General features: G+C 33.6%; 2 protein-coding genes across 2 annotated transcripts; both read left to right on the top strand.

The window, feature by feature from the left end:
- Positions 1–513: 513 nt before the first annotated feature.
- On the top strand, positions 514–5,816 carry LOC106712818 (sodium/potassium-transporting ATPase subunit beta-2). Its single transcript, XM_045678528.1, has 6 exons — positions 514–738; positions 2,334–2,591; positions 3,056–3,236; positions 4,098–4,209; positions 4,790–4,958; positions 5,639–5,816. The coding sequence occupies exons 1-6, from the start codon at positions 603–605 to the stop codon at positions 5,740–5,742; spliced, it is 960 nt and encodes a 319-aa protein (XP_045534484.1). The 5' UTR covers positions 514–602; the 3' UTR covers positions 5,743–5,816.
- Positions 5,817–10,732: 4,916 nt separating this feature from the next.
- On the top strand, positions 10,733–20,510 carry LOC106712744 (sodium/potassium-transporting ATPase subunit beta-1-like). Its single transcript, XM_045679648.1, has 7 exons — positions 10,733–10,977; positions 15,937–16,065; positions 18,492–18,605; positions 18,787–18,887; positions 19,187–19,285; positions 19,485–19,638; positions 20,213–20,510. Exons 1-7 carry the CDS (start codon positions 10,836–10,838, stop codon positions 20,350–20,352), a joined length of 879 nt encoding a protein of 292 aa, XP_045535604.1. The 5' UTR covers positions 10,733–10,835; the 3' UTR covers positions 20,353–20,510.
- Positions 20,511–22,228: the final 1,718 nt, after the last annotated feature.

Below are 22,228 nucleotides of genomic sequence, written 5' to 3'. Positions count from 1 at the left end.
TTATGTTCTTTGCTAAGATAAAGAATTATTATATACTTGGTCCTAAGTTCTTTGTGATATAAGAGGATATGATGTATGGATTTAGTGTGTCTGTTTAAGGGTGATCAGATTGACGATTCACTAGAAATTTTAAGTAAATTCGGTTATGAATCTTTTCGATTTTCTATGGTTGTTCTCATAGAACTTGCAGTCGAAAATTTCCCGACTATTGTTTTTGAAATACAATGTAAATAAAATTAATTCTTTCTATTCCTACTTTATTCTTCAAAACTGTATAAACAAAAAACATTAAATCAAAATTGAAGTGAGGTGAGGTTCCTTTTTTTGTTTAATTTTTAATTAGTTTCTATTAAAGATTTACGAAACAATTCGAGTATTGTGTAAAGCCGTTAGTCAAAGTTATCTGTAGGTTGGTAATTTTTATTGAAATTTATAATCTTTTTCTCTATCAATCTTCACTCCATCCATTACTATTCAACTATTCATATTCATTCACTTCCATTCAATACTCTCTGGTCATCAATCAAACGTTGTTGTGAAACGGCCGCTTTTATTTTGATAAATTTAAATTATCTGAGAACTATTATTGATATTAGGTAAAAATGTCCCGTAATCCTAAGTTAGAAGAATTTGAAATTGAAACGAAACCGACAAGATCTATTAGAAGAGGAAATGTTTCTAATTTCTTTTATGATTCGAATACAGGCGCTTTTTTGGGAAGGACTGCTGAAAGTTGGTGTAAGTTTTCAGTTTTAGTTTGTTTGTCAATTACGATACTTAATGATTGTCCAATATCTGCAATAATTTCATATCATTTAATTCACCGGTTGTTTACAAAGGCTTGCTTATTTTGAGGGCGTGGCTATTTTTAGCGTGTTGTTGATGATAAAACAGGATATGTAAAGATTTCTTATTGTATTTATAAGTGAAAAGTAAAATTGTAGACAACACCAAGTAAATGCCTTAGAATATGAGAGTTTATTGATTACCAGAAAACAATGGCTTGTAAAAAATTATTACTGTAAATTTGTTATTGTAAAGTTGGACAAACAATATGTTCTACTCCTTAACAGAATATGACCAAATTAGTTCGTTTATGAAAATGGCATTTTTTACATTAAAAATAACAGTAAAAAATCCCTATTTTCTCCAAAATGAACTAATATAATAGTTGTTTAAAAAAATTATTGACATATTTCATTCATTAGTTTTCTAACATTTGCTGCACATAGGAGATAAAATTGATACTTGAAATTGAACTTTTGCTTGAAGAAGTTATCTAAAAATGGCAAGATTGCACTCTAACTTTGTAAATTTATGTTACAACTAGCTGTTGTCCGTGACTTTGTCCGTGCTGAATTAAAAAAAAAAACTTAATTAGTAGCGTATGTGTTCTTCCAGACTGTTTTGCATCTATGCCAAATTTCAACAAGATCAATGCAGACATTTTGGAGATGCCTTCTAACAAACATCCATCTATGAATCGAAACATTCTCATTTATAATATTACTAGCTTTTACCCGCGACTCCGTCTGCGCGGAATAAAAAAAATGCACACAAGATAAAAAAGTTCCTATGTCCGTCTCCTAATTCCAAGCTACCTCCCCATCAATTTTCAGCTAAATCAGTTCGACTGATCTTGAGTTATAAATAGTGTAACTAACACTTTCTTTTATATATATAGATTAAGATATATGCATTATCTTTTGCATTGTATTTTGATGATAACAATTTCATTTAATTTAGGGAAGCCCTTTAATCCTGCTAATGATTGATATTAGATACATGATAGGGTCAAACTGTGATTGTTAACAAATCACTTGTGAGCTGCTGCCTTATTCCAAAGAAGTCATACAATGGCTAGGTCAAAAGAATGCTTAGTTTTATTTTTTTACAATTAACTTTACAAAAAATGTAATTTGTAATTCAATTAATGTAATAAAGTTAAGATCTAATATCTATATATATAAAAGAAAGTTGTGTTAGTTACACTATTTATAACTTAAGAACGGCTGAATTGATTTGACTGAAAATTGGTGGGCAGGTAGTTTAGAACCAGGAAACAGACATAGGATAATTTTTACCCCGTTTTCTATTTTTTATTCCGCGCGTACAGAGTCGCGGGTAAAAGCTAGTTTGTTATAAAGTATATATAAAATATGCACTTTATTCTGATCCAACACTTGAAAAACTTTTCAAATGAACATTAAATAAATATAAATATTTTTAAATCAACAGCTTCTTAAAAAAAGTCTTTTTTACCTATATTCAAAAAATATAACTCAAAAATGTAATTTAAATAAATAATTTTTAACAATACATATTTGTTACAGGTAAAATTATATTATTCTACGTAATATTCTATGCTGTTCTTGGAGCTCTCTTCATGATCTGCATGGTAACATTCAAGGAGCAATTTATCAATCCTCGTGTACCACGTCTGCAACAAGACAGGGGACTGATTGGCACCAGTCCAGGCCTTGGTTTCCGGCCTCTTCCACCTGATGTCCGGAGCACCCTCATCTGGTACAAAGGCACCAGCTATGAGAGCTATAAGTATTGGGAAGATGAACTTATTAAGTTCTTGAAAGGTTAATATTTTTTTTTTATATATTACAAGGTGGCAAACGAGCAAGCGGCCACATGAATTTACCGAAATGGCGAAGCGACCGCTGCCCATAGACATTCGCAATTGCAGATGCGTTGCCTACTCTCAATAGACGAAGGAGACACATTAAAAGATAATATTTAACCTTCCTATTCATCTCCTCCTCCATCAAATCCACCTCCCCTTCCCATCCTTTCCTTATAAGAAAAGGGTGGGAAGGGAAAAAGAACTAAAATGAGTCCTCCGGCACCACACTCATCAGACTGTACGTGGAATTACTTCTACTTGACGCCTGTCTTCTGTGTGGTTGTGGTATTTTACTGAGCGAGGCCAATTCGTGCAACCAAAGCTGGCATCTCTACTGTTAAACCACTGTCTTTGGATAACATATTGATCTAGAAGTATTGTAAGAATATTGTAGGCTATAATAAGTTATTTTTATGGTAGTTTACAAGATGAAAGGGCAGACCGCTGGCGCTGGTCAGAATATCTTCAACTGTGGCTTCCGCAGCCCGCCCCCACCGGGCAAGGTGTGCGACGTCGACATACGAGCTTGGGAGCCGTGCATTGAGGAGAACCACTTCTCCTTCCACAAGTCATCGCCATGCATTTTTTTAAAGTTGAACAGGTAAGGCAATTTTATTACAATTAGACCCCACGGATCTAGATTAAGTCTGGATGACTATCTAATTTTCTTTTTGAAGCCTATTGGCCACGATTTTTTGTTTCGAATTTTTTTTTGATTGTTGTAACTTTATTTGCGATTCAATCTTCCACTTAAGTAGTAGATTACTCTCACTAAATATACTCTAAGTATCTCCCTTAAACGACTCTTAGTGCGGTAGTTTTTCTTTAAAATGTTGCGTGCGTGATTTGTAAACAGAAATGCAATACAGTACGAGTGATGCCGTACTTGTGTTAATCTGTTCACATTCTGCTGATATCTCTTTTATATGTTTTATGTAACAAATTCTAGGTTTTCATTAGCTTATTATAAAGTTACAATACAAATACAAATATACTTTATTGTGCACTATCATGGAGTTACAAAAAAAAGAAAGTACAACAGGATTTTCACAAAAGGCGGTCTTATCGCTAAGCAGCGATCTCTGCCAGACAACCCTTGGGTAGAAATTAAGCTAAGTAAACCAAATCGGTAGGGTGCACACGAACAGTGATAAGAAATAAAAATAAAAGCAATAGAAATATTAATAAGAGAAAATAAAATAATACAATATTTCAGCAATATTATTAGAGCTGCAGATAGTGATCTTTGACATGTTTTTTAAACGATTCAATACTTTTATTGCATCTAATAGAGAGAGGTAAGGAGTTCCATAGTTTCACAGCGTAAACCGTGAACGTGAGTGAAGTTACGTAGTTTTAAGTTGCTAATTTCAAGGAGAGAAGAATGTTAGATATTTCTTTGAGCTCAAGCTAGGGCTTGTCTCATTGTGTATGAAATGTATGAGAGTTGTATGTATGTTAGGATATACGGCTGGCGGCCGGAGTTCTACAACGACACGACAAATCTGCCTCGCGAGATGCCGCACGAGCTGCAGACACACATCAAGAACATCACACAGTACAATAGAGACTACGTAAGTATACTGACTACTTTGTGAACACAAGTTACACTTTTATGTAGAAAGTAAAAGAATACGTAAAACACGAAGAAATATTTATGATATGAGATGTTTGTGGATTTTTAATTTAAGTACAGTCAAAAATAGATAAGCGAGAAACCTCTTTTAGTGAGAGTCCTCCTTAAGCGAAAAAGATGAATTAGAGATAAAATTTTTATTCTAGCTTATCCAGGTTTGATTGTATCTCCTCCTAAAAAAACGACAAAGTAGCTCTACTAAGAAGTTATAATTACAGAGTGTTTATTATCCATACATTATCCAACATAGTTACTATATAATTAAGGATATATGGAAAAGACACTGCACTGTCTTTCTGTAAGGAAAAAGGCAAAAGAAAAAGCCATGGGTGGCTTAGTAAAATTGTCAATAAATTTTGGCTCCACCGACCTTTAAGTAATACGGGCCAAATCGAAGAAGGGACTCGTAATTTGGCCGATTTCAGCTAAACACGCACTTTCTCGACTTACTTCAAGTTATTTTCTCTATTCCTTTGGTGTGGAAGTCACTCACATATGGCCATTTTGATAATTTAAAGGCCAACATGGTGTGGGTGTCGTGTGAGGGGGAGACTCCGGCTGATAAGGAGAACATCGGTGTGGTGCGTTATCTACCCTACGCTGGCTTCCCCGGGTATTTCTACCCTTACACGAACGCCGAGGGTTATCTTAGTCCCCTGGTCGCTGTTCATCTCGTCAGGCCTAAAAGTAAATATATCTAATATTATTTTTTAACATTTTAATAGTGGTAGAGCAAGTAATATGTACAGTTCCTTCGGTGCAATACCACAACCACTCAAAAGATACACCTCAAGTGGGAGTCAATTTGAAGATCAAATTGTAGGCACCATTCCCCTACCCATCTTTTATTAACAAGGAAAGAAAAATAATAATTAATATAGTAACAGTGGTAGACGCTAACAACATCAGTTGCACGAATTGGCCTCGCTCAAGTGAAATACCACAACCACACAGAAGACAGGCGTCAAGTGGAAGTAATTCCGCGTACAGTCTGATGAGTGTGGTGCCTGAGGACTCATTTTAGTCCTCTTTCCCTTCACAATCTTTTCTTATTAGGAAAGGATGAGAAGGAGAAGTTTGGCGGAAGAGGGGACATATGGAAAGGGGAAATGTCCTCTTTCTGTGCGTCCCCTCCTCCGTTGATTATATGTAGGTAACGCATCTGCATTTGCAGATGTCCATGGGCAACGGTCGCGTAGCTATTTCGGTGAATTCAGGGGACCGCTTACTCGTTTGCCACTTTTTCATATAAAAAATACTTTACTTGTAAAAAAACTTAGATAGACAAAGTTTATTTTGGATAGATTATGAATTTAGTTAGATTATTGTTTGTTTGATATATATGTTAAATGTTTTTTTTCTTCCAGCGGGTAGAGTTATAAATATAGAGTGTCGGGCTTGGGCTAAAAACATAAAGTACGACAGGCGGGAGAAATTAGGTACCGTCCATTTTGAAGTTATGATCGAATAGTGTTCATTGTACTGGATATTTTGAACTATTTGATGAATACGTTTAGATTTATTTTTTATTGTAAGAAAATGTAGGGAAGCATTATTTTTTTTGCCTTATAAAAATACTTGAATTTAATGATAATTTTCATTTTAGAATAAACATCTCAGTGAAAAAGTAAAAAAAAACAGTGTTTAAACCAATGATGTAATTTTTGGGAATTTTAACTTATACAGTCCAACCTGGATAAGCGAGAAACCTCTTAAAGCGGTGTTTTCAGGAACTTGCTGGTGAGAAAAATATCCCTTGAATTCTCACTTATACAGGTTTGACTGTATTTGGATTTTACAATTTGCCTTTCATATGTATAGTTTATTTTATACCATTTTTATTTATTTACATAAAAAGCATATATAAATTTTTAATAATGAATTAATAACAATTCATTATAATGTACCACCGTTTAGTAAATATGGTGAAATACCATAGAGAATCTCGATTTTTTTTTTGTATTTTTTGGTGTTAATCAAAAGACTGTCTTGGTCCAAACATAACTTTATGTTATGTATGTTTATATAATCGTAATATGAAAATTTAAATAAGAAAAAGACAATATGAAATGAAAAGACATTGATGAAAGCCATGATTTAATTATTATTAATAATGACTGACAATAACACTGGCAACTGCTGATATTAAATTTATGCATCAAATTGGTAAAAAAAAAGGAATTGCTTCTAGAAATTTCGATGTAAAAGTGTACATTGCTAAAAAAACAGGGCAATTTATATAAAAATGTTTGAAAAAAAAAAACGTTCTATTCAGAATTTCATTATACATATAGTACATATTTAATGTAATTATGTCCGTCCTTGAGTAATATATAAATGTAGTTATCTACTGCAGTCTCAGTTCTTACTAATATTATAAATGCGAATGTTTAGATGTATGGATGGATGGATGTTTCAAGGAACGATTCTACGGATCTTGATAAAATTTTGTACAGATGTAGATCATAGTCTGGAAGAACACATAGGCTACTTATTACGTAATTTTATTAAATTCCCCGCGGACGGAGTCGCGGGCGACAGCTAGTGGCGAATGAAAACACTCGTTCCTTCCACGAACTTTAACTTATATCAAAACATAAAGTCAATTATAATGTACTAAATTTCGCCCACGACTCCGTCTGAGCGGAATTTAAAAACTCATATTTTCTGATTTATTTTAAAAGACAATACAAATGTTTTAATTTTTTTTATTAATAGGTGCTTTTTTGTAAGGCGAATTACATTTAAAAGCAAAGGCAAGGTTATATTTAAAAAAGAAAATGTAAAAATATTTTGCTATGTTGCCTTCATAAAAAAAAATTAAAAAAATTAATCGTTGTAAAAAATTTAGCTTGATTTCTTTAACTATTTTTTGGAAGGTCTAACATTATAGTCCGTGTTTAGAAATTCACAGAGGATTATGGTGTTTTATTTTTATTTGAATGAACACTGCCAATTCGACCAATTGTATTTTAGGATACAAATCTCATAGTTATAACTTTAATTATTTTAGATTTTGTGTTAATATCTAAAAAATGCATTACGACATTTATTAGTTTAATGATTTTTTTTCATCATGATTGTGACGTATTTTTTCGTCCTCACAGAAACATTTTTTTGACAATTATGATTTTGAGACTGATATAAAATGGTTTGATAATTTTTTTTTACAAAATTGACATTTTTATTTTCTTAAAATCAATTGAAAAATCAAGTAATATTTTTTTACTTTTGCGTTTTTTTTAGTATCGTTGTTTTTTTAAATTTTACTTTCTATATGTATTTTTACATTATGTATTTAGGTGTTTTGTGTCCGTCCATTTTATGTTTTAAGGTCACAGTGTTATTTTTAAATAGAATCTCGAATTATTGCAATAATTTTATATCCATCCAGAGATACGTAGAAATAAGCTGCGTAAAATATTTTTGACATATATCTATTACTATATATTACTATGAAATTAAGTTAGTTTTTTATTTTGATCATGACTTTTTTATTTTAGTCATGATTTTTTCATTTTGGTCATGACTTTTTCATTTTGGTCATGACTTTTTTATTTTCATCATGACTTTTTCATTTTGGTCATGACTTTTTCATTTTGGTCATGACTTTTTTATTTAGGTCATGACTTTTTCATTTTGGTCATGACTTTTTAATTTTGGTCATGACTTTTTTATTTTGATCATGACTTTTTTTATTTTCATCATGACTTTTTTTATTTTAATGAATGAAATGACTTTTTTATTTTGATCATGACTTGATTTATGTTATGTGTTTTTTATATAGTTTATTCTAGTTCATCATACTCGAGTCCGTCCGTTTGCAGCAGATTTTATGTAATATAGAGTTAATCAATAAATGCGTTTTTATAATAAACGTAATGCGATTTTGTGCCTCGAATATTGTGTAAGCTAGATTAGTGAAATAAAAATAATTTCTACATATGCTTGTTTTTTTATTTAAATAAACCATTGACCCAGAGACAAAGAGACTTCTTAGACCCAAAATTACTTCAGGTGCTAGGGACCTCTAATGAGTAATTTAAAATTTCTTTTGAAGTCTTCAATTGAATTTGTAGCATTAAGGACCACATTTTTCTTGCCATTCCATACAATTATTTGCGCAATTTTTTGGATTCAGTTGTTCTGGTACGTACCAGAAACAGGTATCATCTAAATGGGCATTTAAATATTTTTTTGTGCAAGAAACTTTAAAAAATCACATGTTTATTTAAGCTCTAGACAGGGTTTAAGTTAAAAAATACGGTTAATATTTTTTCAACACCTGTATAATTTCATCTAGGACAATAGATTTACGGGTAAGTACTTTATAATAACTATCAGTTTTAACCAGTTTATTGTTTGGTTAAATGGAGGTAGCATATGAACAAGAAATATTGCTTGTTTAAAGAACTTAATAAGATAGTCTTGCTTATTTGTTATTTTAACTGTATAAATAAACCTTTAATATTAGATGTACTAATAGAAAATCGTTCTGGCATACCGACAAGATAACGGTGGGTTACCACTGCCGATAATCTTAATATATATAAATCTCGTGTCACAATGTTTGTCCTCAATGGACTCCTAAACCACTTAACCGATTATAATAAAATTCGCACACCATGTGCAGTTCGATCCAACTTGAGAGATAGGATAGTTTAAATCTCAAATTATAGTCGCAATTTTAATTTATTGCTAATTATTTGTCTGTTATTATTTGACAGTCACAATTATCTGTTAACTCCAAATGATTCTAACAGATGTCGATACCTTTCGACTGGGTTGAGTAAGTAATCAATAGATGGCGCTGCTATGGTAAATCTACAAACGTGTCATATAAGCTTATTAACTCCGCGCGGACGGAGTCGCGGGCGACAGCTAGTACTTATATAAAAACATGACAACTCCAAGCTTACCAAGCAATATCTATAATGGCTAATTTCACTGTCAGTCTAATACAATGCTGCGTGCATGATTAATAAAACAAGTTAAGACATTTTATAGATTTTTACCGTGGGTTTCTGAGACCAAAAATTTCTTTATAAAACGAATCATCATCCCTGTCATTATGTTTGACAAAACAGACAACAATATGTTTTCAAAGGAAATCTTATTCCAGAAACCTACGATAAATTTATCTACAATTGACGTGAAGACTCATATTTTCAAAATTATAATATTTGATATGAAAAAGGCTAGAAATAAAACTCAAGGCATGGTGTAGCTAGCTAGAACTTTATCGAGCAATCTTACAAGGTCTATTCGATCTAGTATAGAGCGGGAATCACACAATTGTTTCTATGCGCTTTATTAATAAGTAATTGTATAAACAAACAACCGCACTGACGATGCATTTTGCTGCGTGTTTCAGTTATGATGTGATATTAACATTTATTAACGAAACATAACATGGGAAATCATGATGCGTCAACTAAACGTGCCAATTTACATTTGATATAGACCTATGCTATTTGTACAGCGTGTTCAAATTATAAAATAAAATTATTACAAGTGTATAGTTATTTAATTAAGATAATAAAAATGTTGAACATGAACTTCGCACGTAAACAATTATTGAATTAAAACTGGCCGAAGGTCTCGTTCAGTTTAAGTCATTAACAAAGAATTTGAACCCAGAAACGAATAATATAGGCATTGCTAAAGAACCATAGTGTAGTTATTGCTTGCATCAAATACAATCAGATCACATGCACCGCAAATCTATCAATTTGTGCACACGGTCAGACGTCAACACACCACTTTATTAGAGACGATTGTGCCATCTTTTAATTCAACAGTCAATGTTTGTTGCTATCTTACTAAAGTGTGTACTTTTGTACTTTTAACTACTCATAATGAACCGACCTCGTTAGTCGGCGATCGAATTTAATAACGTAAATCGTATCGCCTAAGTGAGAATCTATTGGAACTAGGAAAACAGTGGTAGAAGCCAGCACATCTGTTGCACGAATTGGTCGGCTTGCCCGGTGAAATACCACAATCATACAGAAGGAAGGCGTGAAGTAGAAGCAAGTCCGCGTTTTATCCCATGGGTGTGGTGCCGGAGGCCTAATTTTAGTTTTATTTCCCCTCCCACTCTTATCTTATAAGGAGAGGATGGGAAGGGTTAGTAGATTTGACAGAGAAGGGGTCGCATTGGCAAATAACAAACTTACAAACCAAGATTATCTATAATGTCTGAATGTGCCATATTTCTCGAAAGGATTTTCTCGAACAATTAATTGTAATGTATAAAGTGATCAATTAATTAGATATCGATCAAAAACATAACTTTTTATGTATCCCCTAACATGTGTTCCCATTAGCTATTACGAAATGTGAGCGAATTTCTGTAAACATCGGGCGTACACTGCGGGCGGCACTTACATTCTCGTGACGTCACACACGTGCGTCTGAGCAAGCGCGCGTTTCGTGCGTACGCGCAGTCGCATATAAGCCCTCGATGTGAGAAGTCGTTTGTTAAATTATTAACAATCGATGTTTCTATCGTAACGTAACGTGACATAAGTTGATTTAAATATTATTTTAAACGTGTGATAAATGGCCAGCAAGTCGAACGGTGTGGAAGGGTCTGAATGGGCTCGGGCCCCACCCCCCACGGGGTCTATTGGGGATAGAATTGCAAAAATTTTTTACGACCCTAGTGATGGAAGCATTTTGGGAAGGACGCCGAAGAGATGGGGTGAGATTTTTTTTTTGTAAAATATCGTTTAGTGTTACTGAGATATTATAGTTTTTTTACCTTGGAGTTATTTTGCTTAGTGTGTAAACTGTGTTTTTAGTGAACAGTTTATATTAAAAATTAATTCAATTCAAATGTACATTATATTAGGATAATCTATTTATTACATCACAAACATAATGTACCTATTCTTTGCTAACTGCATACGTCAATTATTTCCACTATCAAATACCTAAATGTAATTAATCAAGGTCAAATGCCTTTGACTTCTATATTTTTTTAAACAAATGACAAGACAATAACAAACACTGGTTTTATTTCGGTTGTTTATTTTTAATTGCAATCGGGCGAAGTCAATAAATGGAGTAATTGATTATGTTCGCATGCGATGCCGCGTTACGCTTCAACTGACTCTAATCGACTCGTAAAATAGTCTGAAAACGTCTCATAAATATGTCACTATGGGAATGTTTTTATGTATGTAAACCTTTTGGTCAAAAGACGAAAGATTCTTTCCCTGTATCTTTTTTACTTTTTTGGTATTTTTTATGTAGCAGAATCTATCCTATTCCGACAATTGTTGGATGAAATTGCAAAAAAATCTTTTTATATTTGTTTGTAATAAATTATACGATTTGTTTGGTTTTATTCAAATTGATTCTTTTATCAAAGGTCACAAGGTATTTGTACAGCAATATCGAGCTCTCCTTTAAATTTGTTTATGTACTCACCACGATAAGAAAGTATTTGGAATATTTTTATAAATAATAATTTTAATTAATAATGAAATAAACAATTTATCTACAAAATGGAACATAAACGTGTGAAATAAAATTTTAACGTCCACTTTTCATCTTTTTATCAGATGAAGGCAAGATATCTTCGTTTTTCTAAGATACGTTTGTTTTTTCACAATTTATTGTTTCTTGGAACAGCTGGATTCAATCCCCTTTACGATTTAGTAATAAACAATACATAGACATTTGGCGGGCATTTTATTTTGTTTGTTTACATTTCGAGATTAATAAAAAATTTGTTGCAACCAAGACGAGGCTCTTGGTCTATAATTCTTAGCCAATAGGTTATAATGTCATTAAACCCTAAAAAAAATCGAGTTGGTCATGGTGATTCAAAATTTACTTCATGATGGATTTATACTTGAACAGTTTGTATTTAAGTAAAGTAATAAATGAAGCTTGAGCATCTGTCAAATGCAATGTAAATTAATTTCTTGGTAGTTATTTAGATTACTTAGATATGATAAAGTACATATGTACCTACAAAATTAAATGCCTGTTAAGTGAATGCTTGCAATAAAATAAACAAACAATGAATTGTTAATTCCTTATTTTTTTTCCTTACCTAAATGTTTATATTTACCAACGATTATGCTGATCCGTCTGCTTCCATTTGACAATTGCATCAGTTTTACACCTGACGTTATATAGACAAAGTTATTGCGGTCATAAATAACCGTAATAAAGTACAATACTATTTATTCTCTTCTTATATAACGTGTCACTACGTACAAGGTTCATTCAATTCTTTTATCACTAGAGATGACATAAAAATTTTGCAAATTAAAGAAATTCTATGCTAAATTAGGGAACTATGCATATTACTGTGCATTTCTGTGGTTGTGCTAACATAACTTTCTAAGTAATTTTTATCGGCCATCTAAGTTTGATAAATAAAATTTAAATAAATTAAATGGTTCTCTCGCTTAAGATGGATTAGTTAGGGTTGTACAGTTAGGATCAAAGTAGATTACTGCACTGAAGTTGTTATATATTTTAAAAGTATATTACTTTTTTGAAGCGAAAATTGCTAACTTCGCATCGCTAGAATAAAGTTTGTACGAACTATATATGCTTTGAAATGTAATGCGAGCAATCTGAACGAAGGTCTCTATAGAAATCAATTCTGTCTGACTTGTATGTGGGACAGATGAATGGTTTATAGAGGCCCTAGCGGCTCCCATCTGCATTCATTCGTGCGTATTGTAACCTCAAGGGCAAAACACAACCCGTTTTGTGTTTTTTTATAGCATCAAGTATAGCGCTTTGTGCACAGATAAAGGTTTGGCCGTGGGTTAATGGTAGGGTCGATCTCGCCTTGTTGAATACAAGGCGAGATCGACCCTATTGCATAAGTAGAAAACTTGTTTTATTAACATTTTGTGTATGTTATTACGCGTTGAGTTATGTAAGATGTTTATATTAGTTTGTGATTTAATACTTCAATCGTACATCGTTTAAAATCAACGAAATAAATAGGCGAATTAAGAAACCTAATATAACCTTTTCACTTGCCTTCTTAAAAGGAAAAAATGGGAAGGGGAATAAGACTCGCAGTTGGAAGAGATATATAGAAAAATATACTCTTTCCACCCCTCCTCTGTCCAGGTAACATAATGTCCGTTTAACAGTGTCAGAGAGAGCAAAAACAATGTCTATTGTACGAACTGGTTGGTGAAATACGACGATCACACTGAAGACAGTCGTTAAGTGGAAGCAATTCCGCTTTCCGTCTGACGAGTGTGTGTATCGGAGGCCTATATTTGTCCTCTTTCTCTTCCGATCCTTTCCTTGGAAGGATCGGGGGGGGGGGGAATATTATCTTTCTCTGCAAACTCTCCTCTAAGGCATCGGTCGCTTCGAAATTTTGGCGAAAATAGGAGTGCGCTTTTTGTAAAATATTACATTCAGTTTTGTAAACAACGATGTGTAATGTGTAAGAGCTGGTGCGGCTTGTGAAGCGGCTGAAAAAGCTAAAGCTTGCAAATACAGGGGTCTGGGCACCGAATACGAATTTGTCCCATTCGGTGTCGAGACCCTTGGTCCGTGGGGTCCTAGCGCTAGAAAGCTTTTTAAGGAAGTAGCAAAAAGGTTAGTCGACATCACAGGAGACCGAAGAGCTGGCAGCTACCTCGGACAAAGAATTAGTTTAGCTATTCAAAGGGGGAATGCTGCCAGTATCTTCGGAACCTTGCCTAAAGGGACTCCTTTTAATGATATATTTTAGCTTTTATATTATATTTAAGATAGTTGATTATATTTAATAAATATGCAAAAAGAATTACTTGTGTAACCAATATTATATTAAAGCAACAAAATAAACGCCGAATTCTCATAAACTAAAGCGTGTGTATACAGAAGTTATTTATGTTTTGAACGTTCAGCACGTCACTACAAGATTCCTTCAACATTTACTGAATGTATAAACATGTTATTGTTTAAAATAAACTAGATGTGGATTTCCACTGCAATTACACTTGTGTTAACACATATTGTTGTCTCTGGTTTTTCAACGAAAATGTGAGATATAGCAATATGTAGCAATACAAGTTTCATTGCAGTGGAAATCGATTTTTAATCTATAGTTCATGTTGAATTTTAGATCATATTTAATCACCATTTACTGTTTTATGTAACATTTATTTATTTGCCATGTTAATTTGAAATCGTGGCCTGAATAGATACGCTAATACTTTTGGTTTATCTCATTTTTTTATTAGCAACGTAAATTCAGACTATCATTATCCGGGGCAACATGAACGAATTTGTACAACTCTACGAAGTAGACGTTGCACAGACAACATTCAATGTAAAAAGTATATAAAAACTTTTAAAAGCTTACATAAGAGACAAAATATATTTATTTACATTTTTAAAACGTAAATGGCATCGTTATTACAAAACTGGCCATTATTTTACGACTGAAAAATCTGATCATTACATATTTTATTAAATTCTTCATAGCTGTCACTTTTTGGCGGGAATCTGCACATTATGGCGGCAATTTCGGTGTGGTCAGCACTTAAATACATATCATAAAAATCAATTTATTTGCACTAAGGACGTAGAAATGCGTCCGAGTGCTATTTTAGGCGCCGCCACAACGAATTTAGCTGGTGCTTTCGTCACGAGTATCGTCTCCGACATGATGTATTGTTTCATTTTAAACCCTAATAGTTGTCAAATAAGGTATCAATTTGGAGACCAGGTGTTGTTTACCGCTTGCTCTTTTTCGTCATAGCGGTATACTGTTGCGTAAATTCAGCAATTGACATGGATACACCGACAGAGGGCTGACACCCTTCCGGTTGTAATTTGTCATACAAAATTTATTGCAATAACTATTTTTATACATTTCTTATTGAATAAAAATCAAAAATAATTGTTAACACACAATTACTGATTATGAATTGGTCTATTCTATTCAGTTCGATTATGGTGGATAATGCGGCAGACAATCATAATCTTAAAGTACTTTTTAGTAAGAAATCCACAGTCTAACTTATTGCTGGGCATTGCCCTTTTCAGTCATGTGACCGATCAATATATTGGTGTTTGGCAAGAGACTTGGCAACAGTATCGAAGACTTTTCGAGTGTTATTCCCCTACATTCTTTTCTTAGTTTATGAGATAAATAGTTAACTTCCCGTCCAGGCTGGGCACGCCTCGGCGATACCGTGCGCCCTTCGCGAGTGACGTGCGAAGACCGAATTAGTTCGCGTGCGATGTGAAATCAAATTTAAATAGACTATAAAATGCTGCCCTATTGAAGCCACATCGTTGATGTATAACGTTCGAGCGAGCAAAATTATGAATTTAATAATTTTTTCCTATCTTTTACCGCTAAGAACTAGGACTACTAAGAAATACTAATATGCGTACAGTCCCTACAGTTTTATATAGATAACACAAAACTACTTGACAGTTTTTCGTAAAAAATTGGAGCACATGTTAGTAAGCGTTACCTTTGAAATAAAAAATATTAATCATTAGTAGCTTGACTGGCGTTACTCGTGGTACAGAATAAAAATTTCTAAAGCAACGGACTAACAACATCGACTTTTCGACTCTAATGCAAGTTCTATTTCCACTGTAGCTCGTGCGGTCAGCTGCTAAGTGGAAACAGACACTTAGTAAATGAGGATTATATGTGAATTTGCAGGTATAGCGGTGGTGTTCTACTCGGTGTTCTACGCGGTGCTGGCGCTGCTGTTCTCACTGTGCATGGGCGGCCTCTTCCTCACACTCGATGATAACAAGCCTTCCTTCATACTTGACAGCTCATTGATAGGTGAGAGAACTTAACAAGCATTATAAATATCACTTTTTCCACCCGTCGCTTAAGTTGGCACGTGGGGTAAAAGAATATGCCTTCATACGTGCCAATTCAAATAGGCAGTGTTTATAAAGTACAGTTATTTATCTATTAGGTATATTTATTAGGCGGTTCACGCGAAATTTCTTGCCGCGCACGGCCGCGTTGTGGAATGGTCTGTCCTCGGCGGTATTTCCAAACCAGTACGACTTAGGGTCCTTCAAGAAACGAGCGTATACCTTTCTTAAAGGCTGGCAACGCGTCTGCAATTCTCTTAGTGTTGCGGATGTCCATGGGCGTCGATGATCACTTCGGTGTTCGCGCCGCTCGTTTGCCCCCTTCTCTTATATAAAAAAAACCTTTTGGTTTTGGCTTTTAATAATTGTTTAAAATTGTTAAAAACTGTTCACAATTTTTTTGATTTTATATATAATGGTTAATTTTCAACCTCTTTATAACATTTACGTCTATGGAAAGATATGGCAACATTTATCTGCATCATTTACTTGTTTAAATGAATAACTCATAAAAGTTGTTACGATTGTAAGACAATTTTCCCGCTCAATAGAATGTTAATTACCATAACTGGATATTAGTTCAGACTTTAGTATTCGCATATTTAATTTAAAACGATTGGATATAGTATCTTACTATTTATATAGTGCGAGTCTTGGATTCGATTTTTAACTTTAAAAAAATACCATTACTGTTTTTCATATAAAAAAATAAAAATAAATAAAAAATAAATACTATAAAAAAAATAATAATATATATAAATAAATAATATACGGAAAAAACTAAAGTATTAAATTAAAGCATTAAACAATTGACAATGCATTTTCCTTTTCGGTTACAATGAAGCATAAAAATATAATTTCCACCGACATGTACGTGCCACAATTTAATTAACTCTATATTATGACGTGCAAGTAGGGTGACCATGCTAACATGACAAATGTAGGATAAGTATGGCCTTTTGGTACATCTTATTGTTCTCATTATTGAGGAAAAAAAGAAACCGGACTTATTGAAAGAGTGAGACACTACTAATTTATTTGTAATATTTTGTAGTTGGATTTACATTCGAATGAAAAGAAATTTATGTTCATATTGAAACAAATAAGAATGTCCGTTTAAAAGTCTGGTGACCTTATTGACCTACAGCAAATTCACGGGTAACAGATAAAGTGATAAAGGATGCTGGTAATTTAAACTAGGGTTAAATTTTTATATACTTGTTAAAACAGGTAATTGAGATCCATAGAAAAGGTCATCTTCATTGTACGATTCCATAACGTGCTTTGTTAATAAAAAAAATCTCGCCTACATTAGTATAGGCTTTATTACTATAATTAAAGCATAGTTTACATATTTATAAGGCTTTTTATAAATTGTTCAAATTTTCTTGTGACGTTATCTATCTATCTAACACGACTTTCTTTTATCTATATATATAAAAGAAAGTTGTGTTAGTTACACCATTTATAACTCAAGAACGGCTGAATCGATTTGACTGAAAATTGGTGGGCAGGTAGCTTAGAACCAGGACACGGACATAGGATAATTTTTACCCCGTTTTCTTTTTTTTTTATTCTGCGCGGACGGAGTCGCGGGAAAAAGCTAGTTATAAAATAATTAAGAACTGCTAATACTCACGTCTAAACTCCTGTGTCGGCACCGACTAGGTTCGAACTCCACGCTGCCACATAAGGACTCGCCCTGAGGAAGGACACCCGTCTAGTTCCAAACTAATCGGTGCCGGAGTTCCGGAGTGCCGGAGTACCGGAGTTTAGACGTGAGTGTGAGCCGTTAATTATTTTATAATATAGGTACAGTATTGTATTTTCTGTCGTATAGATAAGAGCAAGGAATGTATAGTTACCGAGATATATCCAGGTGTGTGTGTGTAGTGAACACTCACGATAAAAAGTCAAAGAACATAATATTAAACTGTAAAGTAATAATATGTTTAAATATCACGTGTTTCTACATGCAATATGTATTTATAGTTATATACGAATTGACAAAGATTATGCTGGCGCATGGATTAGTGCAAACACAAGACTATATTGCGTGTTCAAATATTTTGCAACTAGTGAAGCAACTGTTATTATCGATAAAAAACAAAGTGCAGCACCTACTAGTAAAAAAACCGTTAAAAAGTTTCTTTTTAGGAGGTTTCCTGAAGGAGGGTATTAGGGTAAGGTATTTTAACCAATTGAAATAGAATGTAAAACTAATAATTACGGGCCTACTCTACGTGCCTCGTCGCGTTGATAATTGGGCTATTTCTATTTAAAGAAGCTTACAAATAACATACATACTCTAAGTCTAGTTAACCTAATAGGGTTGTAACGTCACGAAAAATACTTTCAGTTGATTTACATTTATATCAATTACAGGTGCCAACCCTGGCGTGGCGTTCAGGCCGCGGCCGGCGGACGGTGTGCTGGTCAAAATCACCGACGATGCCTCAAGTGATAGTTATGTTAAAGAGCTCAAGGAGTTTTTAGCACGTAAGACATTTTTTAAATAATGAATTTTCATATTTTACCAGAAAATCGTAATTATTCTATGAATTTGCCAGAGATAGTACCTGGTTGGCATAACTAGATATGTAAAACTAAACTAGGTTTGTTTTGCTGACGCTAAATACTTACCGCTATTGGTCTAATAGTAGATTTTATAATTTTTCAGCATACAAAAACGAGAGTTGGTTCACTTCTAAGCGTGGCTGTTCAGCGGACGATAACTATGGCTATCCCGACGCGCCCTGCTTCTTCATCAAGTTGAACAAAGTAAGTGCTCAGAAAATCTATGTAATTTGAGACGAGAAACATGAATCTATCTGTCACATCTAATAACAGTTTCGAATAATAGTAAAAATTTTAGCCGACTTTACCAACTTGCACCTACCGACATATTCAAAGAACTGTTTCGTATTTCATGGAAAAAAACCCACGAAGGTCAATTATTTTCGATTGAGTTGACGTAGTATAGTGAAAATAAATTGCTGTTAACAAAATTATAGAAATACGAATTGCAATTTTCGTCAATTAACGTCAAATAGAATTTATTTGATCGCAATTGTTTACAGATTTACGGATGGAAGCCAGAATTCTACGAACTAAATTCGTTACCGTCAGACATGGATAGTAATCTAGTGGAATATATTACCGCCCTGTCCCCTAATGAGGTAAGCAGGAAGGAAACAAAAGATGTTTTTTTTATTATTAATGCTCTGTTTTATAATAATTAGGATGAGTGACCGTTAAACTAAAGATCGAACTTTTATGTCATCTTTGCCAAAGTACTAACCTTATTTATTGTACTATAGGATAGCATCATATTTTTTGGACTATGGTTATATTTATTTTTGGTTCTCATTTCTACAGCGTGAGCAGATCTGGATCTCTTGCTGGGAGGAGAAGTTGAACGAAACAAAGATAGAGTATCCTTGGGGCATGGGTTTGCCGGGCCGGTTCTACCCCTTCCTCAACCAGGCGGGATACAACAGCCCGCTCATACCCATCAAAGTCACGCCACCAAGTACGTAACGATAATTACCACCAACTTTTTGATATGTGAGGTTTTAGACCAGGCATCCCCAAACTATTTTGTACAAGTGACCTCTTTTCTAAAATGAACTGTTACCTTAGACCCCCCATGGCATTACCTACTTTAAAGATCAATTATTATTATTATTCATTCTGACTTAGGTCAATAGAAGAAGACAGAGTGAGAATTAACAATGCTCTAAGTTATATCGACCCCTTTTGGGAATTTCTGTTTTAGACTATCGCTCCCCTTATACCTAAAATCACATATAATCTAAAATATTTAAAATATTATTAACTAGCTTTTACTCGCGACTCCGTCCGCGCGGAATAAAAAATAGAAAACGGGGTAAAAATTATCCTATGTCCGTTTTCTGGTTCTAAGCTACCTGCCCACCAATTTTCAGTCAAATCGATTCAGCCGTTCTTGAGTTATAAATAGTGTAACTAACACGACTTTCTTTTATATATATAGATTTATAAAATTATTATTATTCAAAAACGTAATATATCGTTTTCAGGACGATAGATGAATAACTTCCATTGTCTATCTTTATATATTCCAGTGAGTAATTCAACAGCGGCAATCCGCTGCAGAGCGTGGGCAAAGAATATTGTATACAACAAAAGCCTGAAGGACCCATCAGGTTACACCAGGATACAGCTACAACTGGGACAGTATGAGAAACTTGCCGAAGATATATAATTACGGATAATCCCAGGCGTGGATCCATACTTTTAAAACAATGTGGTCACCCTATTGCAGTAGGCGAGTATTACAATGTTTTCATTAATCCTGTGATTTCAGATCTGTACAGTTGTTGTTTTATTTGGGCATAACTTTAGGTGTAATTAAAAATGATTACGTCACAAGTGTTAAAGTGTTGCTCGTAGTCTCCGTGGTGGATCCGCACCTGGATTAGTTTAGAAATAGTTTACCTGTGTTATGATATATGGATTATTTAAAGTAATGTGTTTTCGGTTTGTATATTAAAATCTGAATCCGTGATAGTTTCATGTGTTTGTTGACCAATTAATTGTGCCTTTGTTAAGTACAAATTGTAATGCAAGTGTATATAAAATGTTATGAATTTGATGAACTATAAATTTTCACGGCCTTAATCTAGGATTATAGAATTTTCTTTATAAAGGAAATGAGAGAAACATGTGTTACAACAATGGGAACAGTTCGTCGTAAAACAAATGTTTAGATCATTACAAATAAATATTATTTTTACCTATGTAAGTAGGGTTGCCAGGTCGCCAAACTACTAGCCGGACAGACCAGTCAGTTTGGCCGGACATTTGGTTAGAAAGGTCGGACACCCTATATTATTTAGGATTTTGTCTCAGTATTAATAGGTACACTGTGATTTGGGAAATGTAAAAAGCCTAACAAAAGCCGGAAAACCGTTTATTTTAGCCGGACACGCAATCAAAAAGCCTACCTATGTCCGGCTTTATCTGGACGCTTGGCAACGCTATATGTAAGGTTACTTTTATATCATTGAAATATTGAATTTCTTTACACTTTTTGACTTATGTTTTTTTAATTAGGCAATTGACCCACCTGTTAGTGGTTAGTGTTAAGTTTGTTAAAATGTACTTTGTTTTTAATTTCTATAATGTTCCTTACGGTGAAGGAAAACATCGTGATACAACCTGTATATATCTGAGAAGAAATTCAAAGATATGTGAAGTCATCCCGCACTGGGCCAGCCTTGACTAAGACCTATTCACCCCCTAACTTAGGGTAGACTCTATGTAGTGAGCTGATCTTTTTGATAAGCGCTATATGTTATTGTTTGGGTAAAAAAAAATTATACGATTTTATGTACCAAAAACAACCTTATACCATAAAAATATATTACAAAATAATAAAATCCTTCTGGTATATATATTTTCATAACATCAATACTGTAAAATGCAAAACAATAATTCCGTTTGTAATCGCATATAGTATTTATATTTATAGGTTATACGTCATTTAAGTCCGATGAAGTTCAGTTTTAACTGAAAAACTGTTCAATTATAACTGAACGTCTGTAACGGGCTTTAATAATTAATATTCAATAATTGACAGCCCTATAATATTATCTATGGATAGAATAGAAATAGCATTTTTTTATTACAAGGTGGCAAACGAGCAAGCAGCCACATGAATTCGCCGAAATGGCGAAGCGACCGTTGCCCATAGACATTCACAATTGCAGATGCGTTGCCTACCCTCAATCGATGAAGGAGGAGACGCACAAAAAGAGAATATTTAACCATCCTATGCAACTCCTCCTCCATCAAATCTACCTCCCCTTCCCAACCTTTCCTTATAAGAAAAGGTTAAGAAGGGAAAGAGAACTAAAATTAGGCCTCCGGCACCACACTCATCTGACGAAACGCTGAATTACTTCCACTTGACGCCTGTCTTCTATATGTTAATACCAAAATTGTCTATGTTTGTTTGGCTTTTATTCCTTATTTATTATTTACCTGTAATTATGTTTGATAAGTTTAATTCTGTAAGTCGAAAAATGCTTTTTCTTTAGAGTAAAATTTATTTTACCAATAGATATTTGCATTTCCTT

This window comes from Papilio machaon, chromosome 1 (genome assembly GCF_912999745.1).
Source record: "Papilio machaon chromosome 1, ilPapMach1.1, whole genome shotgun sequence".
NCBI classification, from domain to species: domain Eukaryota; kingdom Metazoa; phylum Arthropoda; class Insecta; order Lepidoptera; family Papilionidae; genus Papilio; species Papilio machaon.
The sequence above is the reverse complement of the archived record's forward strand: the minus strand, read 5'-3'. Positions and strand labels throughout refer to the sequence as shown.